Raw genomic sequence first — 26,791 nt, forward strand, 5'->3', positions numbered from 1 at the left:
CTCCGCTGCCCACCCCTGCATCTAGCTTGATGCCTGACCCATGGGAGGGGCTCACTATTTGTTGGGCAGGTGGGTAGGAGATGCTGTCGCTGCCTCCCCCAGCCCCTTGCCCTTCCCCACCTCGGTGCATGCTAGCTGCTCTTCCCACTGCCAGCGCCAATATTTGGTATTTCTCCGATGCAGGATTTTTCTCTGGCCTCCAGGGCCCACTTTGCCTCCCTTGTGGCAGGCCCTAATTGGTGGGGAACTCAGCCCCAGGAGCAGCCTGGGGGCTCATGCTGCTGGGGACTGGGTCAGAATGCCCTAACTCCATTGCCCCTTGTGTGGAGTCACTCTGAGGCGGGTTCTACACTAGCTCGTACACCCCCTGCTGGCATTTCGCTCTAGATACCCAGAGGAGTGTCAAGCTTGGTAAAACTTGCTTTAGAATGCCTTCCCCCACCCCGCCGCACTTCCCCACGTTTCCTTCCCTGTGTAGATAAACTCCCTACGCTGGAGTCCTTGCCTGGGGGTCTGCTTCTGGGGGAATCCAAACTAAGACAGAATGAATCAATGAATTGAAAACCTAAGTTTAAATTCTCACTCTACCACTGGGCAACCCACATCCCTTGCTAAGCTCTGGTCTTCCTTGGGTGACATGGGTGTTACAGCAGTCCTCAGCTCCCAGAGCTTTGTGAGAACCAAGTGCAGCACGGAGGTGTTCTGATTCTTGCTCTGCCATCTTTATTACCACCTGCACTGGGCAGGCGCAGCAGACGCTCTGCCCACTGCCCTGGCACCTGGGGGTTTGCCCAGCATGCCTTGGGTCAGCCCTGGGCGGCTTCCCCTCAGCCTTTCTCTCGGAGACTCTGTCTGTGTGAAGGAAACATCAGAGGCCCAGTTGCTAATGAGGCCCTGAGTTCTCTGCAGGTTACTCTGCTTTGACTTTGAACACCACGATTCCTGCTTAGCCCTCCTGTTATCCCTCCTGCTGACAGAAATGTAATGGGAAATCAATTGCAGCCTCCTCGCCCGCGTCCGAGGCTCAGCCTTCGGTCTCTTCCTGTGTCAAGCAGCCACAGTGACCTATTTTAGGCCCCAACTTGGGGAAGGACTGAGACTCCCCCGCTGGATTTTGAGATGTGGGATTTTGACCCCTGGCAGCTGACCAGAGCACTAAAAGTTCTTGCAGAGCTTGAGAAACTTGCCAGAATAAGTCAGAACCCCTTGAACTCATCTCTCCCCCTTAACAAAAGCCACCTCCTCCCTCCTGAAAGGCACCATTGTCACTGGAACAAGCCACCGTTGTCCTCCCCTGCAGCTGGAGCCTGGGCCTCGCATCTCCTGGGGGCTGGCAAAACCCCAGAGTCAACCAGTCTCCTCCTTCCCTGGCTGTGTCCAGTGGCAGGCACGGTCCTGGTGACCGGAGTCTGTTGAGACATCCTCAAATACAGAGCGATGCTCCTCTTAGATAAAAGGGACAGCTTCAGCCAGTGTCAGGTGCAGTGGTTGCTAACTGGCAGATGGAACTTGCTGCAACTGTTCAGCCCTAAGCAGGGACCTTAAACTCAAATGCCTGCAGGGGACAGGCAGAGGCATAACAGGGAAATGAAGTGGGTATAAAACAGTAGGGAGTGGTAGGGACTGGGGCACTGGAGAGCACCGGCCCTGGCCACAGCAGTGGCACACTCAGCTCCAGCCAACAGCTGCCAGGGACCCCGTGTCGCCATGTCTACCAAGTCTATAGACAAGCCAGAAATCTAGCTCTGGAGGGGGAGGGGGAGTCTCCCCATCTTTAAGTGTTGGCAACAAACTTGCTTTTTTTTTTTTTTAAACAATGCTTCTTAAGCCGAACGAAATAGCTCTGCAGGCCAGATCAGTTTACAGTCTCTCCCCAAAAGTTTCAATGAGAGGACAGATGTTAGGAGGTAAATTTCGTCTATCCTATCATTAAGTCGTTCAACAAAGGTTCCTTGGCATTTACCATGTTCCCAGGAGCTGTGCTGAATGCTAAGGGTTCTGGAATGAATTAGACACGGCCACTTCCCTTAAACAGCTACAGCTGAGTCGGGGGGTGACATGCACATGAAAACAGGTAACTGTGGGACACTGAGTAAATGCTAACCTAAGGCATTGCAGGGAACCGTGGGCGCCTGGAGGAGAGAGTGACTGTGTCAAGGGAAGGGGTCACAGTGGGGGCGACAGCACTTTTGGACTGGATTTCCCAGGGTGAGAAGGGCAGGAAGAGTCCTGCATGCAGAGGCCCAGCCAGCATGGAGATGTTTGGGAGCACCTGGAGCTTTGTCCAGATGGAGAGTAGAAGAGGTAACCGAAGCGACAAGAGAGGAGGCGGCTGGAGCTGAGAACAGTCCCTGATCTGGGTTCCTCCGTTGGCATCCAAAGCGCTCACGGCATGCAATTTTGCTGGTGCAAATGAAAACGACAGTGAGGCTTCGCTCGCTGCTCTTCTGCCCCTCTGGCCTTGAGAGCGGCCTTGGCAGCCTCGCCAGCGGGCGGAAGCCCACGTGGGGTCCTGAGGCTTGGAGACCCTGAAAGGGAGCAGGATAAACCCCAAGGCTCCATGCCATGCCCCCATCCCAATAAGCGCCTGAGCCACTTTCTTTCTTTCTTTCTATTTTTAAATTTTTTAAATTCTACGGGGTTTTACAAAAGAAAATCAAAGCGTCTGTTTGCTAGGTTAATCAAATAGAGCAAGTGGTGGCTCTTGTCCCGTCCTTCCCTCTAGTCTCTCTCCTACCCCAGGGCTCTCCTCAAAGCCGATTAAGTAGATCAAAATAAAACCCGCTGCATTTTAAAGCAGTCTGGATGGCAGAGCAGAGGGGCCCCAGTGGCCGCTTTGTGCCAGGGCCAGGGTCAGTGCCTGCCGCAAAGTGCAGCCCCAGCGGGGAGGTCTCGGAGCCCAGCCTGAGCGTGTTGAGAAGGCAGCCTGGCTTCCTGCCCTCAGCCCTGTCCTGGTGTCCTGGTCACTACCTGTGCTAATACCGCCCCTCTCTTGCTGGCCTTTCAGAGCAAGAAAGACCCCTCCTTGTGGACGTGCCCCTTCCACCCACCACTCCAGCTCTTCTTTGTTATCCGCAACACGAGACAGCTGCATGACTTTGGTCTAGCCAAGATCAAGGTTTGGAATTACTGGACGGCTGATGGCGTAAGTAACAGGCTCTGATTCCTCACCGGGCATTTGGTTGGTGGAAGCACTTAGCGCTATCTGATAGCCTGATTCCTGAAGTTGCAAAAAGGGTACAGGAAGGCCCTGATGCCCTTCCTCCTGGTATAGTACGTGCCTGTTGAGGGGATTTCACACTGCATTGTCAGAGCCACCAGGAGCAGAGCCTCCGCTGGAAAGGTTGGGAAGTGAAATCAGGCCACTCTTTGGGGGAACTGGAAAAATATGAACTGAGATTCAATTTTAACAGATGAGGAAATAGACACACAGAGAGGTTATGTAATGAGCCCAAGTCACACAGCCAGTAAGCATCAGAGTGAGAATTTGAACCCCTGCAGTCGGACTCCAGGCCCGTTCACTTACCCAGCACGTCTCAAACTTTAATCCTCACTGACATACCTGGGATCTTGCTGAAATGAAGATTCTAATACAGCAGGTCTAGGGCAGGGCCCAAGATTCTGCCTATCTAACCAGCTGCCACATGTGACAGTGGACCTGGTATGTGGAGCCCACTTTGAATAGCCCGGCTCTTGACCTGTGCTCTGGTCTGTCCCTCTGGTTTCAGAAACTGTCACCTCCTTCCTCCCCTCACACCACTTCCTACACCCAGGACCGCATCCTTTCTACCTTCTCTGGACTGCTTTTCATGTGTTCATTTGCATTTATTCCCTCATTCACCACTTCTTATTGAGCACACACTAGGTGCCATCAGGCTTCATGATCAGTTCTGAGGGTGCTGCTGTAAGAGACACAGTTCATATCCTGGAGGTACCCCCGTCTAAGAGCTGGCAGGCAAGTAAACATAGAAATATAATGCGGTATGATGGAGGCCTTGATAAAGGTGAGCCCAGAGCGCCGAGCGTTTCAAACAGAAGCCCCGGGGACTCAGCAGGGAGCTCAGTGGATGAGGAAGGACAGGACCTCCTCAACCCATCTTGTTTCCCTTCTTATGAAAGACATGGGGGTGAGAATTGTTCTATTTCCTTTCGAATCTGCTCTAAGGGAAGAAGTAGTACAAGTGAGAGGATAGATGAGGACTGATCCTCAGCCTCAGGATTATTAGAGAGACACTAGGGCCTGGTGAGGACTGTGGCAGAATGGCAAGCGCATTCCCCAGGTAAAGGGAAGGCCACTTTTCCGCTTCAACTAATGGTTGCTGTGTAGGAATGCTCGCCGGTGTTGCTAGATCTTCTGAATGTGCCCAGGGAGCTGGGAGTCTGGATTTTGCTGTGTGCCTTTCTGGTTTGTATGTGTTGATGGCTAATATACATTCTTTTGAAACCACCATACAGTTCAAACCGAACTCATCTTTGGGCTGGAGCCAGCCTTCCCCAGACTGCAACCCCAGGAGCATGGAGGAGGGAGCCTGCATCAGGCCAGGAGAGGTCAGGGAGGGTACTTGAAAGAGCATACACCTGAGCTGTAGTGGAAAGAGACAGTAGCACTGAGCCAAGGTAGAAAAGGAGGAAGGGTGTCCCAGGTGGAGGGAACTGCATGTGCAAAGGCACAGAGGTGTGGAAGAGCACAGCCTCTTAATGCTCTCCCTGACCCTAGGCCCAGGCTTCCAGTCTGTCGCCAACAGCCACTAGGGGATCTGGTCATGATCCTCTGCTGCTTCAGACCCTCAGAGGCTCCTCTTGATGTAGAGAATCCAGGTCAAAGCCCTAAGCGGGACATCAGAGCCCCTCCGTCCCTGCACCCCAGGCCCTGCCTCTCTCCCGCCGGCACCTGCCCCTTGCTCACGCCACCCTCCAGTGTGCCAGCTGCTTTTGGCTCTCTGCTCCCCTCCATGGCCCCTCCCATCTCGCTCAAGTCAAAATGTTGGCCTCGGCCTCAAACTCCTGGAAAACCCAGACATCACTTTCTCCAGGAAGCAAGCCCTGACCCCCCTGACCCTTGTGCTGCTTCTGGACCTCTGAGTATGTTCCATCACCCCTGTACCAGGAATGACACCTGCCTCCCCCACAGCACCGGGGGCATCTTGGGAGCAGAGCCTGGGCCATCTCCACCACTGCCCTAGACGCAGAAAGACATGGTTGTCAAATGAATGAATGAGTTCATTCTGCAAGAACCCAGAAGCAGTTGTCTCATTGCTATCCAGCCGAGAGACTGAGAATGAGAGAGGTTAGGGTGCTTACAGGTCACGTGGCAGGTTAAAGGCAGACGGAGATCTGCTGGGAGAGTCTGTGCTTGCTCTCCTCGTACTCCCTTCCTGTGCTTCCTCCTGCTCCTGCTCCCGCCCGGCCGCCTAAGAAACATCTGGCAGTTCCAGGGTCTGGAGGCTCATGTGGCAGACACAGGCCTGGCACGCTCTGCTCATGCACAATGCTGCCTCAGAGAAGTAGCAGAAACTTTCTCTGATTTCTGTTTTTTGAGGTTTTTTAAACAAATACCTAAAGTTTAAATTTGAGAAAAAGTCCAAACCACTGGAGTAAGTGAGGAAGTTTCTGTGGGCATGTCAGCCTCCCCTTCCCCATTGCTGGCCCTGGCCCCCGTGTGCTCAGGTTGGTCCTCTGGGCCCGGAATGCATACTCCCAGCATGCAGGGCCACATCCTCCCATTGCCGAGTCTGCTGGGCACTTCCTGGCAGCTGGTCATCAGCATCTTCTGGAATGGGTAATGAAACAGTGCTGGCTGCCTGAGCCTGTGCCCTGTAGCTCGGCCCTGTCACTGAATACATCTCAAGCCAGGAAAAGCGGATTTTGTGTGCTGGATTACGAAGAAGATAAGCTTCATCCCTTTTGGCCGAGGCCTGCCTTTCTTCTTTAACCTGCGCCCAGCCTTGCCTGTGTGCTGAGAATAAAAGGAGCAGGACGTGAGAGTGTCGTGGCGGGTGCTGTGGGAGCTGCTGGCTGCGGGGATGAGAGGCTCGAGGTGTTTCTGCACAGACGTAGGGCGGAGGACTGCGGTCCCTGACGGGAGCACGCTTATGTAACGCACACCCATCTGTTGCCAGAATTTACCGGGGGCAGAAAGCACACGCAAATGCAGCTGCAGGTTGGTGTGATTTAAGAGTCTTCAGGGAATCCTATTACTGTGTGTTTTAGAGGAGATAAAAGGAGAGTTTATAGGAAATATGGCTCGGCCTGGTAGACATGGCTTGTTTTCACAGTGTTTTGTGTATGGGAATCTGAGGAAGAAAAGTTAAACGTGGGAGCTAATCCAACCACAGCTTATTTAGAACAGAAGAAAAGAAGGTGCTAGAAAGAGGGGAGTCTCTTTTATTGGAAAATATGCTGCCTGTTAAATCCTCAGTCTAACTCTCAGGGCTCCTTCCCCCGCGTTAGGTGACGCGGTGAGTGTGAGCCGGCCCAGAGGCGAGGGTCGGCTGGGAGGACACCGAGGCTGGAATCTCTCCACGCAGGCATACGAAGGCGGCGCGCAAGGGTCTGTCCCTGTCACAGCCACCATTTACCCAGTGCTGCGTGTATCAGGGTGGTGGGGGCACCCAGGAAATATGACCGAACAAATGAATCATCTCAGTTAACCCCCCGGCAGGCCTGCAAGGTGGGTGGTATCAGTCCCTACCTTGTAGATGAAGAAGCTGGGGCTTAGAATAGGGAGAGCCTATGGGGCAGAGAGACTGTGTCTCGTTTGCCAACTCTGCTTGGAAGTGGCTGCCTGGAGTGCTGTCTTAGAAGGATCTGGAAACTTCCTTCTCGTTCATCAAGGAAAGGGTGTGTGACTGATCAGTGGTGTCTGCCTTGGGCACAGGAGGAGGACGTGATAATATGTTTGTCACATTTTTCGATGTTCCCCAGATTAAATGACTCGCCCAGCTAGCAAGCTGTAAGGGATAGAGCTGGGTAAGGAACGTGAGGTCTGTTGGTTTTTCTCAGCACTTCTTCCCCTGCAGAGCGACATCTCTGGAGAGGAAGAAACCAATAGTCTCCCTTTTATAGTGTGTAATAACCCATTCAGAAAGCAGACTTCCAGCAGCTGCCCAGGTCCCTCTGTGTAAGATGGATATTAGTTATCTGCTACACAGTACCGCCCTTCAGTCTTGCCCACAGCATCACCAGGCAGATGCCACCCCAGCCTGATCACAACAACGAGTGAGGCAGGAGGGCATCCAGAGGTATATTTTATACATGGAAATGGTGCTCATGAAGTAGTTTTTGAATGAATGAATGTTAGATTTCCCCCGTTGTATATTTCTCTGACATGCCGTGGTGGCCTTGGCCAGCGCTGCCCAGTAGAACTTTCTGTGATGATATGAATGTGCTTTATCTGCCCAGTCCAGGAGAGTGGCCACTAGCCACAGGTGGCTAGCACAGCTGAGAAACTCCACTTTATTTTATTTATTTTTAATTGAGATATAATTGCCATATAACATTGTATCAGTTTTAGGCTTAAAACATAATGGTTTGATATATATATATGCTGTGAAATGATCACCGCAATGAGTTTGGTAAACATCCATCATCACACAGTTGCAAATTTTTTTTCTTAGGATGAGAATTCTTAAGATTTACTCTCTTAGCAACTTTTAAATATGCGGTACAGTGTTGCCAACTTTGGTCACCAAGCTGTACATCACATCCATAGGGCTTATTTATCTTATAACTGGAGGTTTGTACTTTTGACCCACTTCCCACCTCTGGCAACCACCAGTCTGTGCTCTGTATCCATGAACTGGAGTTTTTAGATTCCGCGTGTAGGTGAGATCATACAGTGTTTGTCTTTCACTGTCTGACTTATCTCACTTAGTGTAATGCCCTCAAGGTTCATCTGCCTTGTCACAAATGGCAGGATTTCCTTCCTTTCATGGCTGAATGACACTCCATTGTAAATCCACTGTATGTTCTTTACCCAGTCTTCAGCCGATGGGCCCTTAGGTCGCCTCCATGTCTTGGGTGTCGTGAAGAGTGCTGCAGTAGACATGGGGGTGCCGAGATCTTTTCAAGATAGTGGTTTCATTTCCTTCTGATAAATGCCCAGAAGTGGGATTGCTGGATCATATGGTAGTTCTGTTTTTAATTTTTTGAGGAACCTCCATACCGTTTTCCCTGGTGGCTGCACCAGTTCACGTTCCCACCAACGGTGCACAAGGGCTCCCTTTCCTCCACATCCTCGCCAACACTGATTGTTTCTTGTGAGAAACTGCATTTTAAATTTTATTTCACTTTAATTTTAACCTAACTAGCCACATGGGGCTGGTGCCTAGGTACTGGACCACACAGGTCTTGGTGCTCAGGGTCCTGTGGTGAACAAATAGACAAGGCTCTGTCCACACAGCCCTGTCCCTTCTCATGGGGAGGGGACAGTAAACCAGGCCACAGAGGAGTCACGTAATTTCAGGTAATGCCAAGTGTCCTGAAGATGACAGAATAGGGTAATGGGGGAAGGAGGCAGGGCTGCTTTGAGCAGGGTGGTCAGAGGCCTTCCCTGACATGAATACTGAGAAGGAGCAGCCCCGGGGCTATCTGTGGGAAGAGCATTCCCAGCAGGGGGCACAGCAAAAGCAAAGGCACCGGGGTAGGAACATGTGCTTCCAGGCAGTAGTTCAGGCAGTGGCTGGGCCTGGGGAACAAAGGAGAGTGTAAGGGGAGCTCCCAGAGACAGGCGGGAACCAGGGCACGTAGGCCTCGTGGGTTTGGATCTTATTCTGAGAGACTGAATGGGGGTAGTCAAAGCTAGCCCACCTGGCTCCTTCTCTTCCTAGCTGTGTGACCTTGGGCATGTTTCTCCACATCTCTCTGCCTCAGTTTCCTCATCTGTAAAATGGGGTAATTATTCTTCTGGCCGTTGTGAACTCTATATAAAGCTGTTAGTGTCATTGTGTTACTAAACTGGGTTCATTTTTGCCTGTTGCCCAGAAAGCCAAACACCGAGACAATGGGATTGCACAGAGAAAGGGTTTAATCACAGGGCAGCCAAGGGAGGACACAAGAAAATGAGTCTCAAATCCACTTCCTCAAAAATAGGGGCTCAGGGATGTTTGTGGGGTAGGGAGCACGGTGGTCTGAAATGTGGGGATCGATGGCTGGAGGTGAGGAGCGGTGAGGTAATTGACAGTCTGCGCAAGTGTAGTCAGTCTCCATGCCTCTTCAGAGGACGCATGTTCGCAAAATGACAGCGTGAGCATGATCTGAGTTTTTAGCCTCTTGACGTCAAAAGGTTGCTTATCAGACATCTGTGCTGGCCCAGTTGATGGGTTGGTGGTCTCAACCGGCCTGAACTGGACAAGGGGTCCTAATTCCTGAAAAACAGTTCACACACCCATTACCATGGTGACCCAGGCTCCAGGGAGGTGTTATCTGTAGGAGCCTAGTGGGAGTCAGACAGCACATTGCCTAAGCAGCATCGTTAACAATGGACAGGGGAACAACTAAAAGCGATAATCAGTAATTGCAAAAAAGAAAAAAAACTTTAGTTACTAGCTACCTAATCATCAATGGCTAACTGTTTACCGTTTCAGTTGTTGGAGGGTTTTGAGCAGAGGGCGATATAATCTGATTGAGGAACTTAAAAGATCATTTTGGCTGCTGTTTGGAGAATGGATCAGAGGAAAGGGGGACCCCGAGAGGAGGCTCCTAGCATAGCCAAGGGTGACAGTGGATGAGGGTCATGATGCTTGTGGGGTGCACCACGGGTAGATCAGTTCATCCCAGGACATTATTTGCATTTTCAGCAAGGCCACTTTTGCTTGCTGAAAAGCAAATTTTGGGGGAAAGTTTTAGACAAATGCAAAAGTGAAGAGATTAGTTCAATAACGACCCATGTATCCCTCACCAGCTTCAACAATTATTAACACTTTGCCATTCTCCTTTCATCTTTCCCCAGAATATATGAAAATAAATTGTAGCTATCATACCATTTTACTCATAAACTCTTCAGTGTGCCTCTCTAACAGATAAAGAGTTTGGTTTTATGTAACCCCAATGCCACTATCATACCTGACAATAATTATTATGCTCTAATACTCAGTCCACATTCAAATACCCCTAATTGTCTCAAAACTGTTTTTTTATAGTTGGTTGTTTGGGTCAGGATACAAACCAAGACCAAACATGGCAGTGGTTTGAAGTCAAAGGTGTAAGCTTCATTTGGCCAGCTGATCCACGTGGTCTGACAGTTCTGCCGCGTGGCAGGGTCTGGGCCGCCCTCAGTCCTGAGAGGCATGATGGCATCTTAGCAGGGTGGCTCGTGGGGACAGGACTGACCCAGGTGCATGAGAGGTCTTGACCTCAGGCTGGTCTAGGCCATTGTCAGTCGCCAGAGGGTGCTCTCTGTTGGGTGGGCTGCCACAGCTGAGCTCTGTGGGCAGAGTCTACGCTCGGGAAGACAGGCCTGGGAGCCTCGAGGGTCCCAAGAGGCTCAGGTTTGAAGCAGGCCTCTGGCCAGAAGGAGAGGTGAGCAGAGATTTCAGCCTTCGGAGAGAGGACCCAACTAGGTGTTCAGGCCCCAACCAGAAGGTTGAGATTCAGAGCCAGGTTCTACTCCAAGCAGGAGTAGAGCACAGATGCAGAACCAGGATGGAAACTGAGGCCCGTGTCCTGTGCTGTGCAGACCAGGGGACAGGGTACAGCTGGGGCTGGGCAGATGTCTGAGCAGGGATGGCTGCTCACCCATGTGCAGGTGCCAACCTAGGGCAGCAAGATAAATCCCAGACCCCCTAGGAGCTGGGGCTTTTCCTCTTCTGCTTCCTACCCACCTTGGCCAGGACTGATTCAGTAGCTGAGTCTATGGATTGAAGTTCTCAGTTCCAGGGCTAGTGTATCATCCGGGCTTCTCTTGGTAGCTAAGGACAGAAAACCCAGTTAAAACTGACTTAAGCATGAAAGGGAGTTCTTTGGCTTGTGTAACTGGAGAGTAGGGGGTAGCTAGCTTCAGGCATGGCAGGATCCAGGAGTTCACATGATGTCATCAGGAATCTGCCTCCCTCCATCACGTATCTCTGCTTTTGTCTGTGTTGGCTTCATCCTCAGGTTCCGAGTGGTGGTCCTTGATGATGTCAGACTCACTTTATTTCAGCAGTCCTTGCAGAAGCAGACTGTCCTCATGAAAGCCCCAGGTCTAGGACCCACAGGCCAGGCTTGGGTTACAACCTGGGGTAGGACCTACATTATGCCCATGAAATGAAGTTAATGGAAGGGTGGATCCCAATGGAAAATTGAGGTCCTGTTTCCAAAAGAGGGGAAAATGACCAGAGAAAGTAGAAAACGATACTCGAACTAGGTCCTTTTTCTTTTTCTCTAAGAACACAGAAGTCACGTGCTGTTGAATTTATTCATCAGCTCCCAAATCTCAATCTTCCCTAAGGCTTAACTTCTGAACCAAGCTTCAGTCCTGGCCGCCAGATGCTCTTCTTTGGCGTTTCCACCTGGCAATGCACTAACCCTCCAACTCGGCATAACCAAACCCAGACCCATCCGCCTCACCCACTCCAGACCTCCACTTCCTTTTTTTTTTTTTTTTTTGGTGAAGAAGATTGGCCCTGAGCCAATCTTCCTCTATTTTGTGTATAGGACGCCACCACAGCATGGCTTAATGAGCAGAATGTAGGTCTGCACCTGGGATTCAAACCCATGAACCCTGAGTCACTGAAATGAACCCCGTGAACCCAACCACTATACCACCAGGCCAGCACCTCCACTTCGTTTTGCTGTTCACAGCAGCACCTGACTCCCACCTTTGAATCCTCTCTCCTCCCTTTGCCCCTCACTGCCAGTCATCTCTAAATCTACCATTTCTATGGCCAAAACCTGTCTCCTTCCAAACCCAGCTCCTCCTTCCGCTTCTGCTTGCCACTCGTGTAGGACTCATCCCTGCCAGTGCCAACCTCCTCCTATCTCCCCACTCCACTCACTCATCCGCTCAGTCCCTCCACCTCATCAGCAGAAGCTTATCCATCGCCCCACACTCAGCCGTTGTGCTGGGCAGGGAATCAGACACACCGTCTGCCCCTGCGAGCTCACGCCCTGGCAGGAGGGCCCGGGGGATCAACAGCAAACCACAGTTCAGTGGGGCCAGTGTGGTGGTGGGGGATGAGCCAAGAGCCTCGAGGCTGCAGAACAGTTCGGGGGAGTGGCCACAGTCCACTGCCGTCACGTGCTTCCTGGGGCATCCTGGGAAGAAGGCCATGACACAGAGGCTGTGCCTGTCTGTGACTGAAGGCAGCTCACAGACAGATTTCAACTGGCTCCCAGGTTTTCAAAATCCTTTGAATTAATGCCAACATTTAAAAATTGAGAGGTTTTAAATATGGATTTTGGGAGATTTGAAAATAGGGATTTTTGACTTTTATTGAGAAAGTGGAAGATCTGGCAACACCAGGCCACATCCACTCCTGGGAGATTTGGTGGAGCCAAATCACAGTGCCACAGTCCCCACCACTCCCACTCGTCTCCCCAACACAGTGGCACATTGTCCTTATGCCACATCACCTCTCGCATTTGCTCTGCTCACCTGGACCCTGCATGCATGTGCGTTGCTGACCTCCTCCACTCCTGGACCCAAAACTGGCTCTCTGGCTCTTCCATCCGTATGCAACTTTTCTCTCTCTCTGCTGCTCATGAATCTCTTCTCTCTTCTGTGCCTTTGCTCCTGCCATTCCCAGCACTTGGAATGGCCAGCTCGTCTTGTTAAACCCTGCCGTTTGAAATGTCAAGGTTCTGCTTAGGTCTCTCTTCACGCACACGTCTCCTGCACACCCCTAGCCTGCCCCAGGCCCCTTCTGGTGGCCTCCAGCTTCACTCTTCTGGGCACCAAGTCACATGCTTCCCTAGAGTGTTCTGAGCTTTGCTGAGCCTCCAATGTCCCAAACCAGTACCCCTGGCAAACTCCATCCTGCAGATGTGCTGTTTGGCCCTCAGAGTGTTGTGCAGCTTGGGATACACCTGACCACATGTGAAAGTTTGCTTTTGATGAGATGGCAACATTCCCTGTGCGGTGTCTGCCAGCTGGAGCTGAGTGGCCCCTGCCCTCTGGACTTGCGGGCATATGTCCTCCAGCTCACCACAGTCCCTACACCCCACACGGCTGTGATGCCACAAGCATTTGAGCTGGTGACCCCTTAATATATGGGCTTTTGTGAGCTCCACAAGGAAAGGAGCCTTGCTTTCTTCCTTTGCGTCCCACACAGGCCAGGACCCTGCAAGGCCCCATGTAGTATGTGTTGGATTGCAGAAAACTGCAAGAATCGCGTGCTGGGACCTTAGCCCAGATCTAGGGGAGTCTTGACCTAAGTCAGCGAGAGTAATTCTAGGCCCCACCCTAGAGTGGATGGCGTTCCTCCTGTGCCTGCTGCCAGCCTCTGCCAGGAGCAGGCGATCGCTGCACTGGCCGTAAGGGAACAGGGAGTCTCCAAGCCATTCTAGTCCTGTGCAGCCAGCCTTGGCAGGTACATCCGTCCAGGCAGTGGCTTGGGTACAAGACAATGATGGTAGCTCCTGGTTCTTGAGCACGTATTATGTGCCAGGCAGTATTCAAAGGACTTTACATGTACCAGCTTGTTTATGCCACACAGCAGTCCTATGAGATGGGTACTGCAACAATCAGCTCCATCCTACAGATGGGGAAACTGAGGCCAGAAAAGCGGAGCACCTTTCAGGTGGTCACATGACTCCCAGTCAGTCTGGTGCCCACCCCCTGGTCCTGGCCTTCAGTGGAGAAAACTGTGGTCACTGCAGGTCTGAGTCCTGCCTGGAGCTGCCATTGCTCGAACTTCGGCACTGGCCCCATCATGCCGGATGGCCTAAACTTTCAAGAGGGGCCAGAAATGCACATTGTCATGTGAAAGCTCCCAAGTCTTAGATATTATCAGCTAATTCTGAAAATTGTAAATGTTCTGTGGGCCAAACCAGCGCAGATTCAGCTGTAGGGCCTCCAGCTAGTGACCCAGTCTGTCGGGTCCCATCCATGTCTGTCGTCCTGAGTCTGAGGTGATGGGGGGGTGTAAGTGATTGGCTCACAGCCCAGCATGTAGCAGGTTAAATGTAGCTTTTTAAATGTTACGATGTCCCACCATCTTCTTTGAGGTTCTGCATCACAAAGAATGGTCTTCCTTGGTCTTCCTCCCAGCGGACATGTCAAAGGCCACTGAGGTCTCCCCTCCAATACGATGTTCAAGTTCAGGTGCTGCAGGGAAGGAGCAATCTTAGGCCCCAGGGCTAGGCCTCAGGATGGGTAGGAATAGGCCCGTCCCCCGTCCTTGAAGGTCCATGTGGGTGAGGACAGCTGTGCACATGTGGGCCCTCACTGGGTAGTAGGTACAGGGATCCAGTTGCAAGCCCAGCTCTGAGAACCCAGAGGAGGACCCTCACCTCAACCTGAGGAGGGGACCAGGGCAGACGGGGAGGGCCAGAGGCTTCCTGGAGGAGTCAGCTCCTGAGCCAGGTCCCAAAGCCCACATGCTAGCTCGTTGGACAGCAGCAGCTCACTCCTCCAGGTCCCCCAGGCCCTGACAAACCTACAGTCAGGGTGAGGCCCCTCGCAATCAGCCCACAACCCCCAAGTCCCTCCTGTTCTGGAGCCAGCACTTCACGGCAAAGAGAGGGAGGAAGGACAGTGGCTCACGTTCTCTCTGTGTGGCGGGGCCAGGTGTGCTCCCTGTCAGTGACAGAGCAGCCAGAGTGTGGGACACCTGCAGCCTGGCTTCACGGGCTGTGCCTGGATGAGGTCCAGCCAGTGCACATCTGGTCCACCTCCAGCTGTGGCCCCCCACTGAGGAAGGGTTTGCTTTCATGGACGCTCCCCGGCATTCAGCTCTAGGGCCTAGCCAGTGCTTTGCTCTGAATGTTTTCTTCTGGATTTGTCAGCTGTGCTTAAGGCAGGTGTTCATCTTGGGGAAAAGTGCCTTGTGAGTGCGAAAGCCCGCACCTCTGCTTGGGTTGTTGTCATCATGGAACTGCCACCGTCAGTCTTTGCTGAGTAGTTCACGCATTCATTGGAAGAGATATGTAATTCGACACCGGGGCCAGGGAGGAAGGTGGCCTTGCCAAGTCAATTAAATTACTTAGAAAGAACTAATATTAATGTTGTTGTATTAAAAAAGCATTACAGTCTCAATGTGGTTGGTTCTTGCCAACTGTAAAGAAGGCTAAAGTCAGAACATGGACTAGGACAGGTGTTCCCAGTAACCATGGGCCAGCCACAGAGCTTCAGTGTCCTTTTGAAAATCCATTGCAAAAGGGGTCTGAGGCAGTGACAGCTAAAGGCGTAATAGTAACTCTAGTTAAACAAGGAAGAAAGCATTAGCACCAAGGAACCCACAAGGACACACACACACACAAACACAGTTTAAACATTAAGGAGTCGGCAGGGTGGACTTTCTCCCTGGGTTTCTTGGACGCCAGGGTGAAGGAGGCAGCAGTCGGGACTGAAGCCTTGTTGATAGGGAAGGAGGAAGCAGGCTGGTTCTTTAGGAGCAAGAGAATTTTTCCCCTGGGTCTGTTCCCAAAAACATCCCTTATACAGAGCTTTACTGAGGGCACACCGAGGAATATGGCCCTCCGAAATCCTCAACCCTGTTTTCCCCACAGTGCAGATGTGCGTCTCACGTGGCCTCTAATGCACCCTTGAGGTGTGATGATCATTACATCAATATGCAGGTGTGTACGTAGGAAAAGTCTGGAAGGATACGTGTGCACCCACTGCCCACCAGTGCCCAGGGTGATTGGTTCTGGGGACTGAGGAGGGAGCCAGGGTGAGGGTAGCAGAGAGCTGGTCCACAGGGACTTGTTAAAAAATAGAAGTGGGGCTCAGTTCCACCTGGTGTGAGTGATTCTGCCAGTGGCCAGTCCAGCATGGGCCAAGACTGAGGCTTTCCCCAGGTCTAGCTTGACCCAAAGGGAGATGGCAGTAAGACCTCGGGCATGCCAGCCAGAGTAGCTCCCCGTGCTCCAGCTGCGTGACCTCGGGGAAGGCTAACCGTCAGTTTCTTCACCTGTAAGATGGGCCCTAATGCCTATGTTGTGGAGTTGTTCCCAGGACTGCATGGGATAAGGCAGCCTTTTATTTGTCCCACTTAGAATCGCAGAGAAGTGGCCACTACCTGTTGCCCGCCAGGGATCCCACTCTGGTGATCCTCAGGCCAGATCTGCCCACAGATATGGCTTGTTTGGCCAGCAGAGTGTTGGAAACTTTTCCGATTTAAGCACTGTCGGGCAGGGCCTGAGCCTCCCAAGCTCCTCAGGGCCCCCTGCTCTTTGTAGTTTCCACCCTAGCTCTCTTCTCTCTCCTACCTGTCTGGCCCCTGTGGGCATTGGAGGGTGCACCCTGCCTCAGCCTGCTTCCCTCACTCTGACCCTCTCAGCCACATGTCTTAGAGAGAGCCAGGCAGCAGACAGGCAAAGGTCAGGTGGTGCTCCAGACCGTTCACGGAAGGTAGACGAACACATTTCAGAAGCCAGACGTCTCCTTATGAAAGCCAGGGTGCCCACCATGACTGTGCTGGATTGGAAGGCCTCCCCACCACCCCACCACCTCCTTAAAGGAGAGTGTTTCTGTCGCCCAGATGTTTCCATGGTGGTAATTTTGTGGAACTAGTCATTGAAAGCTGCCCATGCTGTCCTTCTCGAATAGCTATTGCCTGATTAATTCACAGCACGCACTTGCTCTGTGCCTCTGCTAAACAGAGAACACATCCATATAAACATGTAAAAGAGTGCTTTGAGAATCGACTTTTCTGACAGTCGGCAAATAGTAGCCTGCCATGCTGCAATTGGATGATTGAAGCTGAGTTCCTGTGGTGTAACACAGGCTTGATGGTTCTCGTTCTAAATTGCTGTGGAAACCTCCATAGCAATAACTTGGCGAACTAGAAATGTAGTTAGAGCTTACTCGCTCAGCTTCAGGAAGGCTCAGTCTAGATAGACACCTCTGGTGTCTCAGATCCTGTATCCCAAGAGCAGATCAGAAGCCAAAGCGAGATGGAAAATGGCCTGGGGGGAAACTGACAGGCTCCCATTCTTCAGATGAGATTTTTCTCAGAACATTGTTAGAGATCAGTGCTATCCTGGGAGAAAAATGCCTGTGTTCATTCCCTTACCATTCCAAAGTTGTGGCTCAGTATCAGCTGTGTGCCAGCTACCTCCTGGGCCCTTGGACAACATTGGTGGAGCCTCTGCTGTCCTGGAGCTTACCTTTGAGTGGGGAGCCAACACCTGAGTTAAAAAGCTGATAAACAAGGCCATTTCAGAGACTGGGAGGAAATACAGCAGGGTGATGGGAGAGAGTGGGGACCGGATGAGGGGCGTCTGCTCTAGAAAGAGCGGCCAGGAAGACCTCTCTGAAGACAAGGAGCCAAGCTTGCAGCTATCTGGGGCAGAACGTTCCAGGCAAAGGCACAGGTCCCAAGGTGGGAATGAGCTTGGCGGGACCATGGAGCAGCGCGGAGGGAGGAGGGGCCTGTGATAGGAGCGAGGTCAGGGAGGTCAGCAGAGACCAGATCCCGTAGGCCTCATTGGCCACTCCAGGGAGCTGGAATTTATTCTCAGTGCAATAGGAAATCACTGGGCAGTTGTAAGCAGGGAGCTGCCGTTATCTAAATTGTTTTGAAAGAAAGCCTGGCTGCTGTGTAGAAGATGCCGTGTATACATGTGGGCAGGCTGCAGTGACAGTGCAGAGGGGAAGCAGAGCCCACTTAGGAGGCTGCGGTGGTTGTTTTGGGGAGAGGTGATGGGGGCCTGGGCCAGGAGGCAGCAGTGCCTTCAGGGAGAGGAGATAGATTTGGGGTGGGTTTCGGAGGGAGCGCTGTGGGACTTCTGATTGATTGGATATGTGAGCGGGAGAGCAAGAGGAATCAAGGAGGACTCCTAGGTTTTTGGCCACTGATTGAATGGTAGAACCTTTCTTAAGATGAGAGAAGACTAGGTCTGGGAAAAGTGAATGAAGAATTCTGTTGGGGTATGTTAAGGTTGAGATGCCTGTTAGATATCCAAGAAGAGAGGTCACTTGGGGCTTGGCAGAGAGGTCAGGGTTGGAGATTAAAACAATCGAGAGTCATTAGCACAAGAGTAATATTTAAGGCCTTGGGCCTGGATAAGACCACCCAATGAGAGAACGCAGGAAAATCAGAAGGCCCAGGACCCAGCCCTGGGCAGCCCAGCTGTGAAAGGCCCAGGTGAAGGGGAGGAGCAGCAGAGGAGCCTGGGAGAGCAGGGAGGTGGGGGGGAAGCCAGCACGCGCAGAGCTGAGAGGGCAGGAAATCTGCTGACAAGGAGGAGTGGCTGACTGCACAGACACCGCCGCTGCCCAGCCCTCGAACAGAAGTTCCGTCTGCATCTGGCTGCCTGCTACAGCCTGAAATTCATTGTCCAAACTAGGACCCTTGAGAGTGGAAAGAGGGCTCTGTGAATGAGGACGCTAGGAGTAATCAGTCATCCCAGACAAACAAGGGAGTTCCGTCACCCCCGTTAGTGGCGTCCTTGGCAGGGTGGGTTCTGTCTTGAGGTGGGGACAAAGGCCCTATGGAAGGGGGACGACCAAGAGGGAGGCAAGGAGAGCAGCCGTGGTGGTGACACTTGCAGTCTGCTCTACAGGTGGGGCGGCCCACAGCAATTGAAGAGAATGAAGCTGTTAATTCACACGACGTGGGTGAGTCTCTAAGCAATCATGCTGAGTGAAAGAAGCCAGCCACTGAGAGTTCATAGCATGTGATTCCTTTTATATAAAAATTCTAGGGGCCAGCCCCGTGGCTGAGTGGTGGGGTTCGCGCGCTCCACTTTAGTGGCCCAGGGTTTCACTGGTTCGGATCCTGGGCATGGACGTGACACTGCTCATCAGGCCATGCTGAGGCGGCATCCCACATGCCACAACCTGAGACACTCACAACTGGAATATACAACTGTGTACTGGGGGGCTTTGGAGAGAAGAATAAAAAAAAAATTCTAGAAAATGCAAACTTGTCTGCAGTGACAGAAAGCTGATGGGTGGTTGCCTGGGGATGGGGGAAGGAGGGGAGGGAGGAGTGTCAAAGGGGTACAAGGAAACTTTGGGGGTGATGGGTCATTATCTTGATTGTGGAGGTGATTTCATGGGTGTATACATGTGTTAAAACTCAAGTCGTGCACTTTGAATGTGTACAGTTGACTGTACGAGGTTTGAGGAAAGCGGTCTTAAGTTTGCTGTGAAGGGGAACTGGGGCAGTAGCGGGAGGAGGCGCGGCTTTGATTTGATTTGATTTGATTTGAGGCCTGACTGAAGGAGCGCTGAATACCTGCATGACAGAGGGCACGTGTGTTGGGGGGAGGAGGCGAAGGAGGCTAGCCAGGGGCCCTTTTGTGAAGGTTCCTGGTGTCATGCTGCGGGGCTCGCATTCATCCCGTCGGCCTGAGCTTCTCCACCTTCTGGGTGCAGAGAATGGTCTGGAGAACCAAGTGCCCACACCACACCCCTCTGGCTCCCTCCGATGGCTGCTGCCACTGTGGCCGGACAGCCCAGGCGTGCTGACAGGGCGCCGCTTCTCAGGCTTCCAGGCTCTCTGCCTGAAGCCCTCAGAGCCTCAGCTTGTGCGCGTGGTGGGGAGCCCATGCCCCCAGGAGCACCATTCGACAGCAGGGGGTGGAGTCAGGGGACAAACGCCCCAGCCTCCCACCTTCAGAGGGACACTTCTGGGTGCATTCTGCAGGTTCCTCAAAGCGCCCCAGCGGCGTGGAGCCCCAGCTGCCCACAATGACCAGCTGGAAAACCTTTTTGGGCTTTCTCCTGCCCTATCTGACTCTCCTCACTCCCTCTTGGGAGTACCTATCAATAAGCTCAAGTCCTTGTCTCAAGCTCTGCTTTCAGGGCACCCAAAATATGACACCCACGGAAGGCAGGGAGTCTGTGTTGTGTGTGCATGCCAAGTTTTTCTGGTGCAGAAGGCCCAGGAAGCAGACTTTAAAGAACACGGCTATAGGCAGTGAAACAACATGAGGGATTCACAAGGGGCGGTGGCTGGGCCCTATTTGCTCCTGTAGAGAATTAACTCTGGGGCAATGTGAAGAGAGGTTGAAGTAGCCAGGGACAGGAGGCAAGGAGGCCAATTAGCCGGCTGCTGCCACTGTCCCAGCAGGAGGTGGTGATGACGAAGGCAGCCACTGAGGCCGCCTCTTTGTGAAAGTCCTTTGATTGGCAGAGTGTGTAACGCTTAGCACAGAAATGAGGCTGAGCCTTGTTTAACATCGCCAGTGCTGTAGTTTTATTAAGCATGTGTTTCTAGCGGCCCACGTATCTCTTTTTTATCTTCTGCTTTCAAAATTTGGCACATCAGTCTGATGCCATGCATCTTCATTTTTTTAAATTTTGTGTTTTCAGGATCTTGACATTGGTGCCAAGAACATGAAGCTTTATGTCAACAAAAATCTCGTCTTTGATGGCAAATTAGACAAAGGAGGTGGAGAGGGCCCGGCTGACCAGAGCATCCTGGTTGGCCTGAAGAATGAGAAGAATGAAAGAATAGAGAAGACCGTTGATGCCCACTCAGAAGAAAGCAAAGATGCCCACAAGATGGCTGGCATGGACGAGGACAAGGAGCTTAGTGTTGGTCACTCACTACCAGCTGGAGCAGTAGTGGATGCGAAAGTTTCCTCACAAGGAACTCTACTTGGTGAAAGGATGAACTCTCCCGATTGCATGAACAACAGTTTGTCCAAGTCAAAGGAACATTTCAGCTTGTTAGCAGCCCCAGCCTCGATGGGCAGCATGCCCGGTGCCCCTCCCCCCTCCCCACCTGAGGAATGCCCTCCTCTGGACCAGGAGCTCTTGCTGATCCAACAGCTGGAAAACCTCAGGGGCAGAAAAGTCTCTGAGCCGCCAGGGAAAACCCCGCCCTGGTTACATCCTTCTCCCACAGGGAGAGGCAGGAAGCCCAAACCCCTCTGGCTGAGTCCCGAGAAGCCGCTGGACTGGAGAGGCAGGCTTTCCTCAGACGACTTCATTGGTGAGGGTCCTGGGGAGATGGAGGCTGGGGATAAAGGCCCCAGGCGTGAGCCAAGGAGAGCGAGCAGCTGGAATGTCCTCGCTGACACGAGAGCCCAGAGAGTGACCCGCAAAGTCTGCGATGATGACTTCGACATCTTCAGCCAGCCCTCCAACAGGGAGCGCCCTGCTAGTGGGAGGAGGGGCCTGAGGAAGGGCGCCCTCAGCAGCAGCCCTGGTGATGGCCTGCCAGTCAGCAGAGGTAAGCGCGAGAAGCAGTCTGCCTCGGGCGCTGTCGTCCCTGCTCAAGGGCCGCTGAGTGGCATGAAACCATTTTGCTCCCTAGGCCTCAGTTTCCTCATCTGCAAAATAAGGGGGTTCTTCTCAACCAGGGGTCACAAATTCACTGTCCCGGGGGCCACACTGGTGACATCAGTAATTGAAATGGGCAAGACACACTTTGCATGTTAAACTTGCAGATATATTTGTCATTATCACCAGGATAGGTCCCTTTGCCCGTCTTTCTTGCAGTACATGGCTTTTCCAGTCTCAACTGTGTTATTCCACCTCTGATAGAGACTTTGATCTCTAGTTACTTCACTTTATTCTTAACTGTACCAATAGAAAAATAGCGCAAGTGGGATGATAAATAGCAATTGACCCTTGCCTGGGTGTTGGAAGTACTGTAGGGAGTGGTGAGGACTGTGGCAAACTGGAAGTACAAGCCCATCTAAAGGGGCAGCCGCTCCACTCAAGCTGCTTTTTGGCATTCAGGAATGCAAGGCCTATGTCCCAGATCTCCCTTTTCCTTTTATCAAGAGAAATCAGAAATGTAGAATAATTTTATTTTTCAACATTGGCACCTGATTGAGATTATTTTTAAACCACTGTGTGGGTCAGAAAAAAAAATACACATCTGCTGGCAAAACTCGCATGCTTTGTGAACTTTGCAGTGGATTATCTATAAGGGCTCTGAAAGGAGGATACCAAAAGCTGGGTTTCTGAATATTTACACTCAGATAATGTCCTGGGAAGGAGTGCAGCGTAGCAACTAGGAGTCAAACCATTTGAATCCAAACTGTGCTCCTTCTGGATCTGAGACCTCTAGCCAGGTGCCTCTACTTTCTGGACCTCAGTGTCTTCATCTGTAAAACAGAAGTGAAGCCCCCACTTCTCAGTGTTGCAAAGAAGGAGTGAGACGATGGCTTCAAAATGGTAACCAGAGCCTGGCATGTGGAAACTGCTTCACGAGTGGCAGGCATTATTTGGACAGTAGCTTGTATGTCTTTTATCGTCCATAAAGCACATGGACCTACCAAGGCAGGGCTCACCCCTAGATCCTCTGAATTTAACCCCAACCTGCAGCATCCAGGAGCACGAGTCCTGGAGTCAAACTGCCTGGGCATGGACCCTCGTTCCCCACCGCCAACCTGCATGTGGGAAAGTTCTGAGACCCCTCTGAGCCTCAGTTTCCTCGTCTGTAAAATGATGCTGGTAATACCCATATCATGGGGTGCTGGCAGGGTCAAATGAGGGCGTACGTGTGCAGCATTCGGCACAGTGCCTGGCACGCAGGAGCCCCCACCAGATGTTCGCTGTTGCTATTTATTATTATTATTGTCGTTCTCATTGTCATCATCATTACTACCCGCACTCTGTGCCTCTGCCTCTTGGTTTTGTATCTGTATGAAGTCAATGGATGTATTTTTTAGTGAATCAAATCGGCTCCTACTCTATTACTGTCTGGTAGACAGACCCTGAAGGTTTGCCTTCCGCCCAAGTCTACACTTAGAAGTGTGGAGAGTTCGTGGCCTCTTTCAGATCCCTGTTATGTCACTTAGGACATCAGAGCAAGTCCCTCAGACCCTGAGTGCCTTCCTGTGGGTAAGGGACAGGCTCCGTTCTCCCAGGCAGAGCTGCCCCTGCTGGCTCCCCAGCCTTACAGACTTCTACCACCCACTCCTGCCAAGCCTTCACCCTGAGACTGGGTATCAGGGAGGAGAGCAGAGTAGAAGAGAAGAACCGGGAAGCTCTTTGAGGACAGGAACTGTGTCCTGTTTGTGTTGGGATCCCCAGGACCCGGTGCCCAGCTCCTGGTGGGTCCTCTGCAGTGTGGGAGGAATGGCGGTAAGAAGGGACTACAGTGGCTGGGCAGGGCATGTTTGCAATGAGCCAGGCTCTCGTCCAGGCGGGTTACTCAAATGGGCTCATATAATTAGTCCTCACACCAGCCTCATTTTACAGATAGAGAAGCTGTGTGAGGTTTAAGTAGCTTTCCTCAGGTCATACAGCCAGTGAGGTTAGAGCAGGATTTGAACCCAGGCGGTCCCACTGCAGCATCCATGATTGGAACTGCTAACCTACGGTGCCATTTCCCCTGCTGTCATCACCCACCTGCCCTGGGAGGGCCTGGCAATTCTGACCTTTCCTGGTAAACAGACCCACAGAGCCTCTGGAAGTTCCCAGGTGACGGGCATCATTCTAACTTGTCCACGTTCAGAGACTTTGTCTCATTTTAATTTCTTTCCGGGCATTTTACTGCTTGGCTCCATGACACATTAGGAACCAAGCCCTTGAGATTTAATGCTTGTTAAGCCAGTCATGCTAAAAAGGAAAGTTGCTTAAAAATTTTAAATTACCCATTACATAGAAGCAAATGCCATAGCCTTGCCCTTCAGGAAAGGGGCAGGCCGAGCCCTCTGACGATGCAGTGGAATGCGTGATGCCAAGGTCCTCCTGGGGCTGGAACCGTGTGATCACTGTAAGACAGAACCTGGAAAGCCTTTTGTCCAACAGAGCCTCTCATTGCAATGACGTCTGCATTTTGGAAGTGTCTTCCTCAGGGGTCAGTTGGCTACAGGTGAATGAAACCTCGTCAGCCCAGCTTGAGCAGTAAAAGGGGTGCTATTTGGGGAATGCTTGAGATGCTCCTGGACCCCCAGAGCAGGGAAGTAGCTGCTCATCACAGGGGATTGCAAGGAGGAGCCAGAGAGCCAGCAGGACCACAGAAGCTGCTCCCCGCCTCTCCAGGGCTGCTGGGCCCTGCCTCTGCCTCTTTGCAGGTCCACTCTCCTTCACTCTGCCCCACAAGGTCAGCTGTCTCTGCACTGTGCACACAGCAGGAAATGGCCTCACAGCCCTAACATGGCAGTGTCTCAGCTCTAGCTCCAGCGGCCAGTTCCAGAGTCTCAAGGGAGAAGCTGATTGACCAACTTGGCGCTGGTATCCACTGCTGGTCTAATCAGCTATGGCCGAAGGCCCTTCCCTGGGAAGGAACCCACCTCTGTCATCTCTCACTGTGTACTTTTTCATTTCCTGTTTTAGTAGCAATTAACGCACACCTCATGGTGCTGCCTTTGATTTTTATAAACTCAGGTTTAGAACTTCATAGTTCACATTAGTCTCCACCGAGGAGTGGTTTTGCATCTTTGAGCCCATCATCTCAAATCGGTGGTCCCTCCTAGACTGTGTTGACTAGAGATTGAAGCAGCGGCTTCCTATTGTCCAAGCAGATTTGTGGGTAGGAATGTTGACAAAGATAGGACAAAGCACCTCAGCAGCTCCTCAACTCCAAGGACTACTGAGTAGTATGTTCTCCTGCAGACAGAGGGAAACGTGGGCCCCCCAACCTGCTGCCATGGCTCAGAGGTCCAGGAGAAAGTCCACACCTCTCTGCCTTTAAAACCCAGAGTGTACATCTCAGGGAGAATAGATGAGAAAGCAGATGCAGAATGAAAGCAGGGTCCTGTCTTCCTTGCACAGCCAGGCAGAGGAGCACGAGGTGAGTCCCTGATACGTGATATTGGATGCTGTCTTCCCAGTGCACTTGCAGACCAACCCAGGCCATTCATTTCAGTCAGTGGAAACAAATCACAATACACTGAAGTCACAGTGATCGATATGGGGAGTTCCTTTGGCCAGCTGCTAAGCCCCACGCCTGGACGAAAGGATGGAAGAAGGTCCTAGTGCCTCTTTTATTGGCAGAAGAGGAGAGGAGGGGAGAGAAGAGGTGCCAGAGAACTGACATGGAGGGGGTGTCCCTCGGCCTCCGGGCCTGAACACAGACGTATGTAATGGTGGGGCCAGCCAGCCATCTCTTTACTGGAGAACATTTAGTGAGCATGTCCATGCACCAGGTGCACCAGGTTCTGTGCCAGGCGCTGGGACACAGCAGGGAAGAGGGCAGAGAAGGCCTCTCCAAGAAGGAGAGTGACAAGGAGGGCCGGCTCCATGGGGATCTGGGGAAGAGCATTCCTGGCAGAAAGCACAGCAAGGACAAAGGCTCTGAGGCAGGAAGAAACCTAGTGTGTCCATGGGACAGAAAGGCCGGCTGTGGCTCGAGCGGGGTGATCATGGGCAGAAGGGTGTGAGGAGAGGTTGGAGAACTCGGTGGGGCCACACTCAGGGCCCTGTGGGCATGGCCAGGAGTTCGATTTTCTTCGTTCTCAGCGTAGTAGAGACAATGCCAATTACAGGGGTCTATGACAACCTCCATTTTAGCCACACAGAGTTTGAAGTGACAGAGTGGACATGTCTGGACCTTCCAAGGGTCAGTGGTGCCTGGGGAGAGATGCCAGAACTTGGCGTATAAAATTGGGCAGTACTTGCATAGGAGCCAGGAGCTGGATGAGAGCGAAGAAGGATGGCAGTGTTGGGAGAGGACTGGATGGAGCTGAGGCCTTGGGATGCTCCCAGGCTTGGGGTATGGGGAGGAGCGGAGGCTAGTGTGATACAAAGGGAGGAGCTGTCAGCGGTGGGGGAAGTGGAGAACCAAGAAGGCAGAATGTCTCCTAAGCCGGTGGAGGAGGGAATGTCAAGTGGAAGAGCTTTGCCTGGGATGTACAGCATGAGGACTGAGAAGAGACTTGGGGTCATTGTGTACTTGGAGAAAGCTGTTTCTCTAACTGGAAACTTCAGTCGTTTCATTATGGGAATTGTAGGACTCTTATGGATGCAAGGCACAGAAAGCCACCAGGGATTTGACTGCAAGCACAGCTGGGTCCTGCAGCTCAAGTGATGTCATCAAGACTGTCTCCCCATCCCTCCACTGACGTTCCCCATGTTGGCTTCATTCTCAGGGAGGCTCCCCCAACAGTGTAGCAAAATGGCCACCAGCATCTCCACACCTACTCCTGCCAGCTTAGCAGCGCCAGTTTAAAGAGAGCCCTTCTCTCCCCATAGTTCCTTTCATGAGCCCAGCTTGGAAAGATGCTGTCAGCGTTCACCTCATCTGGATGGCCTGAAGGTGGGGGATCCCCAAAGAAATATCAGGGTGTTGTTCCTAGGAGAAGGGGAAGTACACTTGGGTGGGCAAAACAGTAACTACCAAGAGGAGCCAGGTGGCAGGGGGTTGAGGGTGGGCAGTGGCATGGAGGATGCAGAGTGTCTGCAGCGAGAGGCGGTTGCAGGGAGCCAGAAGATCAGGTCGGCTTCCTTTTTCTTCCAGGTAGGAGAGATTTATGCGTGTCTGCAGGCAGAGAGAGGGGAAGGTGCCAGTGGGGAAGGAGTGATTGAAGATTCTGGAGAGAGAAGATAATTGATGGAGCCAGGCCCCCTAGGAGCCAGGCAGAAAATGGAGCTCAGGGCACAGTGTGATATGAAAGGAGAAAAAACAGTGTCAGTGTCATCAGCTGCTGTTTTTCCAGAATGACACTCTTAGGTGGCAGTTAGCCATGGCATGGTTGTGAGGACAGGCCGCTGCCTGATGAGCACACGGGGCTTTTGTGTTCTGCAGGGAGGGTAGCGGGGCCTTGAGACCCCATCCGAGAGCCAGACCCCTGCTCT

General features: G+C 52.1%; 1 protein-coding gene across 3 annotated transcripts in view; it reads left to right on the forward strand.

Moving 5' to 3' along the window:
• The window catches only part of KATNIP (katanin interacting protein), a 201,222-nt gene that overhangs the window by 146,247 nt on the left and 28,184 nt on the right, over positions 1–26,791 (forward strand). For all 3 annotated transcript variants that reach the window (XM_046666914.1, XM_046666915.1, XM_046666916.1), the window contains 2 exons: positions 3,008–3,145; positions 20,405–21,269. In XM_046666914.1, coding sequence (XP_046522870.1) covers positions 3,008–3,145; positions 20,405–21,269 — 1,003 coding nt within the window. The remainder of the gene's footprint in view (positions 1–3,007; positions 3,146–20,404; positions 21,270–26,791) is intronic.

Source organism: Equus quagga, chromosome 7 (genome assembly GCF_021613505.1).
Source record: "Equus quagga isolate Etosha38 chromosome 7, UCLA_HA_Equagga_1.0, whole genome shotgun sequence".
In the NCBI taxonomy this organism is placed as follows: domain Eukaryota; kingdom Metazoa; phylum Chordata; class Mammalia; order Perissodactyla; family Equidae; genus Equus; species Equus quagga.